This window comes from Schistocerca gregaria, chromosome 1 (assembly GCF_023897955.1).
Source record: "Schistocerca gregaria isolate iqSchGreg1 chromosome 1, iqSchGreg1.2, whole genome shotgun sequence".
NCBI classification, from domain to species: domain Eukaryota; kingdom Metazoa; phylum Arthropoda; class Insecta; order Orthoptera; family Acrididae; genus Schistocerca; species Schistocerca gregaria.
Genome location: NC_064920.1, coordinates 1174538197 through 1174545668, shown reverse-complemented (window position 1 = coordinate 1174545668; position 7472 = coordinate 1174538197). Strand labels below are relative to the sequence as shown.

The window sequence follows — 7472 nt, the reverse complement described above, 5'->3', positions numbered from 1 at the left end:
TAGGTTTGCTTGGATATAGTAGGAAAGTTCTGGTAGAAAGTGAATAATTTAGGACTAAAGATGACAATTCTACAAGTAGCAGGAGCATCAATTCATTGACAACCACACACAAAAGATAAAGAAAATCTGCTAGCTTTTGGAATCAATCCTTTCCCAAGCTAGAGTACACACATACACCCAGAGCCTCACCACCCACATATCACATGACTTGCTCATACATATCCCAACTCACTCTCACATTTGTAGCTAGTAAACCCTCTGAATCCCAAGCTGCCTCCCCCATCCCTATTCCTGAGTCCTGCCTGTCTCTCCCACTACCCCCGTGTATGTATTTATACTGTAGCTTGAGAAAGGATTGACTATCTCCTTTACTCCTAAATTATTTAAGTTTGTTTAATGTATTCACAGGTTAACGTTTAAATTTGACAACCACATCAGCTGTAACCAGCCACATTTGATCATTATTACATCTTGTACAATTAAATAAAACCTTATAGTGTGTTTATTACTGCTATTAAATGTAGTGTTATTTACTTCATGGCGTTTATTTTTTAGTATCATGTTGTTTTGTTTCCTTTTACTTAGTATCTGTGACCATGACATTTATGTTTATTTGAATAAGAAGCAAATAAAACAGTAAATAGTATTTGTACAATTCTCCTCAGAACCACCACACAGTGGCTTCATTTCATACGCTCATTTTTCACAATTTTGTAGGAAACGCTTCTTTCTGTGCCTTCCCTTTCCTGTGTTCCTTTTATTTCTTGGTAAATTAGCGCACAAAAAACATTTACAAATGTCTACATACTTTTAAAAATCTGAAACAGAAAAAGTTTGGTATGGTATTTAAACCTTTATTCCAAAAAATAATTAAATGTACAAAAATAACTTGCATATAGATAATATCCCTAAATACATTATCCTACACCTTCATTTCATGCATTTGTAACATTCACAATTGTTTACTTGTCCATGCATGACGAAAGTCGATACTGCATGTAATCCAGTAGTTCTTTGGTCATATCAGCCCTAGTATAATCCACCATTTCGTATATAGCCTTACCATTTCTGTCTCTAATATTAACATCTGCCCCTGCATTTACCAGAATCTCAAACATATCAAATTGTTTGTCATAATATTGCATGTTGCTGGCTGCCAACATTAAAGCTGTCATGCCATCATTATCCCTCTCATCAACCGGAACATGTACTTCTTCCAGCAAATACTTTGCTACTATGTGATTTGATGACAAAACTGCACAATGCAATGCAGTGCGTCCTTTGTAATCTAGGCCATGTTCCATATAATCTTGGTTTTTGAGATACTTCAGCATTTCCACATTACATTTTGCTGCACAATGAAGCAATGTTGTCTTGTGATCAGGATCCCACCAGTTATCTGACATAGATAGTCCCAAAGAAATCAAATGTTCCAACACCTGCAAACAGAAATCTTTGTAAATACATTAATACGTACTGTATGCATCTTGGATTATTATATTGTAGTTAAGGACATTTGTCCAAGTTTATATTATTGTTATTATTCTTTCTTTTCTCAGACGTTATGTCTAGTCAAAAATGAAAAGTGACGCGGACCTTGATAAAGCGTGACTTCCTTTTAACTGTACGGTATATGTTACATTGCATTTAGGAACTTATGGGTAATTAAACATGTATCAATAATTACAGATTTCTGTAGTTATATATATAAGTTTGGATGTAGCTGTATTGCATTGATGTACTGGTGGATATTGTGTGGTATGACTCCTGTAGTTGATAGTATAATTGGTATAATGTCAACTTTACCCTGATGCCACATGTCCTTGACTTCCTCAGCCAGTTGGATGTATTTTTCAATTTTTTCTCCCGTGTTCTTTTGTATATTTGTTGTATTGGGTATGGATATTTCGATTAGTTGTGTTAATTTCTTCTTTTTGTTGGTGAGTATGATGTCAGGTTTGTTATGTGGTGTTGTTTTATCTGTTATAATGGTTCTGTTCCAGTATAATTTGTATTCATCATTCTCCAGTACATTTTGTGGTGCATACTTGTATGTGGGAACGTGTTGTTTTATAAGTTTATGTTGTAAGGCAAGCTGTTGATGTATTATTTTTGCTACATTGTCATGTCTTCTGGGGTATTCTATATTTGCTAGTATTGTACATCCACTTGTGATGTGCTCTTCTGTTTCTATTTGTTGTTTGCAAGGTCTGCATTTATTTGTCGTGGTATTGGGATCTTTAATAATATGCTTGCTGTATATCTGGTGTTTATTGTTTGATCCTGTATTGCAATCATGAATCCCTCCGTCTCACTGTATATATTACCTTTTCTTAGCCATGTGTTGGATGCGTCTTGATCGATGTGCGGCTGTGTTAGATGATACGGGTGCTTGCCATGTAGTGTTTTCTTTTTCCAATTTTCTTTCTTTGTATCTGTTGATGATATGTGATCTAAAGGGTTGTAGAAGTGATTATGAAATTGCAGTGGTGTAGCCGATGTGTTTATATGAGTGATTGCTTTGTGTATTTTGCTAGTTTCTGCTCATTCTAGAAAGAATTTCCTTAAATTGTCTACCTGTCCATAATGTAGGTATTTTATGTCGATAAATCCCCTTCCTCCTTCCTTTCCGCTGAATGTGAATCTTTCTGTTGCTGAATGTATGTGATGTATTCTGTATTTGTGGCATTGTGATCATGAAAGTGTATTGAGTGCTTCTAGGTCTGTGTTACTCCATTTCACTACTCCAAATGAGTAAGTCAATATTGGTATAGCATAAGTATTTATAGCTTTTGTCTTGTTTCTTGCTGTCAATTCCGTTTTCAGTATTTTTGCTAGTCTTTGTCTATATTTTTCTTTTAGTTCTTCTTTAATATTTGTATTATCTATTCCTATTTCTTGTTTGTATCCTAGATATTTATAGGCATCTGTTTTTTCCATCACTTCTATGCAGTCGCTGTGGTTATCCAATATGTAATCTTCTTGTTTAGTGTGTTTTCCCTTGACTATGCTATTTTTCTTACATTTTTCTGTTCCAAAAGCCATATTTATATTGCTGAATACTTCTGTTATCTTTAGTAATTGGTTGAGTTGTTAATTTGTTGCTGCCAGTAGTTTTAGATCATCCATGTATAGCAAATGTGTGATTTTGTGTGGGTATGTTCCAGTCATATTGTATCCATAATTTGTATTATTTAGCGTGTTGGATAGTGGGTTCAGAGCAAGGCAGAACCAGAAAGGACTTAATGAGTCTCCTTGGTATATTCCACACTTAATCTGTATTGGCTGTGATGAGATATTATTTGAATTTGTTTGGATATTAAGTGTGGTTTTCCAATTTTTCATTACTATGTTTAGAAACTTTATCAATTTAGGATCTACTTTGTATATTTCCAATATTTGTAGTAACCATGAGTGGGGTACACTATCAAAAGTTTTTGGTAATCAATGTATGCGTAGTGTAGCGACCTTTGTTTGGGTTTAGCTTGATATGTCACCTCTGCTCCCTGCTGCTGTTGGATAAGCAGCTGCAGCAGCAAGTCGTATAACCCTAGCTTACTTATTTGTTAGATAGTTTAATTAATTTCTTTGCATGTTTTTGGGTACTTGCATTGTTTAATTCATATATTTCGGGTGTATTATAGTATTTGAGGGTTGTAGCATCGTGCCTTAGTACTTGAATAGTGTAAATTCGCGTAGTCGTCTGTCTTCTGTTTTTGTTTTTTTGTTTTGAACAGCCAGTGTCGGTTGGTCACAGCCATTGTGCTCCCTGTTGCCGTTGGATAAGCAGCTGCAGCAGCAAGTCGTATAACCCTAGCTTACTTATTTGTTAGATAGTTTAATTCATTTCTTTGCATGTTTTTGGGTACTTGTATTGTTTAATTCATATATTTCGGGCGTATTAGAGTATTGGACAGTTGTAGCATCGCGCTTTAGTGTTTACTTGGTAGATTCTTATTTAAATTGCATGTGAGTTTCTTATAGGAGGTGCAATTTCGAGTTTTAGTTACTGTAATCGTAAATTCAGCAGATTGTAGTGCAGTCGTTAGGCATTTGTACAGGTTAGTTGATACATTATTTGCGTGTTTCGCTTGCATTATCTAGGCACGGACTCGTGTTTCAGTAACTGTTGTTCAACATCGATTAGAATGGACAGGGACTGCGATTGCTGTGTTCGGATGAGGGCTGACTTGGCATCCCTTCGCTCACAGCTGCAATCGGCGCTGACTTCGGTCGCGCAGCTTGAGGCTGTTGCCAATGGGCACCACTGTGGGGAGCTGGACTTGGGTATCACGGGGATGTCAACCTCGTCCCGTCTGTCCCCAGATCGGTCTGCCGCTGTGGTTGCCCCGGTTGCTGCCCACAGTGGGACTGAGCCCTCGCCTGTGGTTGATTGGGAGGTCGTTCCAAGGCGTGGCAGGCACTGAAAGGCGTCCCCGGAGGCTGATCAGAAAGCCTCCCCGGTGCGTCTGACAAACCGGTTTCAGGCACTGTCTCTGGCTGAGCCAGATGCAGCTGCCTGCCCTGTTTCAGAGGATCATTCTCAGCCTTCAAGGTCCGGGCAATTGCAGAGGGTGGGCTTACTGGTAGTTGGGAGCTCCAATGTTGGGCGCATAATGGGGCCCCTTAGGGATACAGCGGCTAAGGAGGGGAAGAAATCCAGTGTGCACTCCGTGTGCATTCCAGGAGGAGTCATTCCTGATGTGGAAAGGGTCCTTCAGGATGCCATGAAGAGCACAGGGTGCAGCCAACTGCAGGTGGTGGCACATGTCGGCACTAATGACGTGTGTCGCTTTGGATCTGAGGAAATTCTCTCTGGATTCCAGCGGCTATCTGATTTGGTGAAGGCTGCCGGTCTTGCTTACGAGATGAAGGCAGAGCTCACCATCTGCAGCATCGTTGACAGAACCGACTGCGGACCTTTTGTTCAGAGCCGGGTGGAGGGTCTGAATCAGAGACTCAGACGGTTTTGCGACCGTGTTGGCTGCAGATTCCTTGACTTGCGCCATAGGGTGGTGGGGCTTCGGGTTCCGCTGAATAGGTCAGGAGTTCACTACACTCAGCTGGCGGCTACATGGGTAGCGGAGGCTGTGTGGCGTGGACTGGGCGGTTTTTTAGGTTAGAAGGCCTCGGGAAAGTACGGGGTGGGCTGCAATTTCAAAGGGTGCATGGCAATTACAGGACGTGCTTGGATCAAGGAACAGTCGGAATTATAGTTGTAAATTGTTGTAGTTGCACTGGAAAAGTCCCTGAGCTTCAAGCGCTAATAGAAAGCACAGAAGCTGATATCGTTATATGTACAGAAAGCTGGCTAAAGCCTGAAATAAGTTCTGCAGAAATTTTTACAAAGTCTCAGACGGTGTTCAGGAAAGATAGATTAGGCAGAATTGGTGGTGGAGTGTTTGTGTCTGTCAGTAGTGGTTTATCTTGTAGTGAAGTCGAAGTAGATACTTCGTGCGAATTGGTATGGGTGGAGGTTATACTTAACAGCCGAATTAAGTTAATAATTGGCTCCTTCTACTGACCCCCAGACTCCGATGATACAGTTGCGGAACAGTTCAGAGAAAGTTTGAGTCTCGTAACAAATAAATACCCCACTCATACGGTTATAGTTGGTGGGGACTTCAACCTACCCTCGGTATGTTGGCAAAAATACTTGTTCAAAACCGGTGGTAGGCAGAAAACGTCTTCCGAGATTGTCCTAAATGCTTTCTCCGAAAATTATTTCGAGCAGTTAGTCCACGAACCCACGCGAATTGTAAATGGTTGCGAAAACACACTTGACCACTTAGCCACAAACAATCCAAAGCTGATAGAGAGCATCATGACTGATACAGGGATTAGTGATCACAAGGTCGTTGTAGCTAGGCTCAATACCATTTCTTCCAAATCCATCAAAACAAACGCAAAATAATTTTATTTAAAAAAGCGGATAAAGTGTCACTAGAAGCCTTCCTAAAAGACAATTTCCATTCCTTCCAAATTGACTATGCAAATGTAGACGAGATGTGGCTCAAATTCAAAGATATACTAGCAACAGCAATTGAGATATTCATACCTCATAAATTGGTAAGAGATGGATCCCTCGTGGTACACAAAAACGGTGCGAACGCTGGTGCAGAGGCAACAGAAAAAGCATGCGAAGTTCAGAAGAATGCGAAATCCTAAAGATGGGCTAAAATTTACAGACGCACGAAATTTGGCACGTACTTCGATGCGAGATGCCTTTAATAGGTTCCACAATGAAACATTGTCTCGAAATTTGGTAGAAAATCCGAAGAAATTCTGGTCGTATGTAAAGTACACAAGCGGCAAGACCTTCGCTGCGCAGTGCCGATGGTACTGTTACCGACGACTTTGCCGCTAAAGTGGAGTTATTGAACGCAGTTTTCCGAAATTCCTTCACCAGGGAAGACGAATGGAATATTCCAGAATTTGAAACACGAACGTCTGCTAGCATGAGTTTCTTAGAAGTAGATACCTTAGGGGTTGCGAAGCAACTCAAATCGCATGATACGGGCAAGTCTTCAGGTCCAGATTGTATACCGATTAGGTTCCTTTCAGATTACGCTGATATTATAGCTCCCTACTTAGCACTCATATACAACCGCTCGCTCACCGATAGATCTGTACCTACAGATTGGAAAATTGCGCAGGTCGCACCAGTGCTCAAGAAGTGTAGTAGGAGTAATCCATTTAACTACAGACCTATATCATTGACGTCGGTTTGCAGTAGGGTTTTGGAGCATATAGGTGGTGGTGGTGGTGGTGGTGGTTAGTGTTTAACGTCCCGTCGACAACGAGGTCATTAGAGACGGAGCGTAATCTCGGGTTAGGGAAGGATTGGGAAGGAAATCGGCCGTGCCCTTTCAAAGGAACCATCCCGGCATTTGCCTGAAGCGATTTAGGGAAATCACGGAAAACCTAAATCAGGATGGCCAGAGACGGGATTGAACCGTCGTCCTCCCGAATGCGAGTCCAGTGTGCTAACCACTGCGCCACCTCGCTCGTGGAGCATATACTGTATTCAAACATTATGATTCACCTCGAAGGGAACGATCTATTGACACGTAATCAGCATGGCTTCAGAAAACATCGCTCTTGTGCAACGCAGCTAGCTCTTTATTCGCACGAGCAAAGCGATTTAGAAAAGATTGCTGTATGGTGTGTCAGGTGGCAGTTGACGCTAAATAACGAAAAGTGTGAGATGATCCACATGAGTTCCAAAAGAAATCTGTTGGAATTCAATTACTCGATAAATAGTACAATTCTCTAGGCTGTCAATTCAACTAAGTACCTGGGTGTTAAAATTACGAACATCTTCAGTTGGAAGGACCACATAGATAATATTGTCGGGAAGACGAGCCAAAGGTTGCGTTTCATTGGCAGGACACTTAGAAGATGCAACAAGTCCACTAAAGAGACAGCTTACACTACACTCGTTCGTCCTCTGTTAGAATATTGCTGCGCGG

The 7472-nt window shown here is 40.6% G+C and overlaps 1 protein-coding gene across 1 annotated transcript in view; it reads right to left on the bottom strand.

Annotated features, from left to right (window-relative positions):
* Positions 1–630: 630 nt before the first annotated feature.
* The window catches only part of LOC126284410 (serine/threonine-protein phosphatase 6 regulatory ankyrin repeat subunit C-like), a 312174-nt gene continuing 305332 nt past the window's right edge, over positions 631–7472 (bottom strand). The window contains exon 19 of the mRNA XM_049983326.1: positions 631–1439. Coding sequence (XP_049839283.1) covers positions 963–1439 — 477 coding nt within the window. The 3' untranslated portion in view covers positions 631–962. The remainder of the gene's footprint in view (positions 1440–7472) is intronic.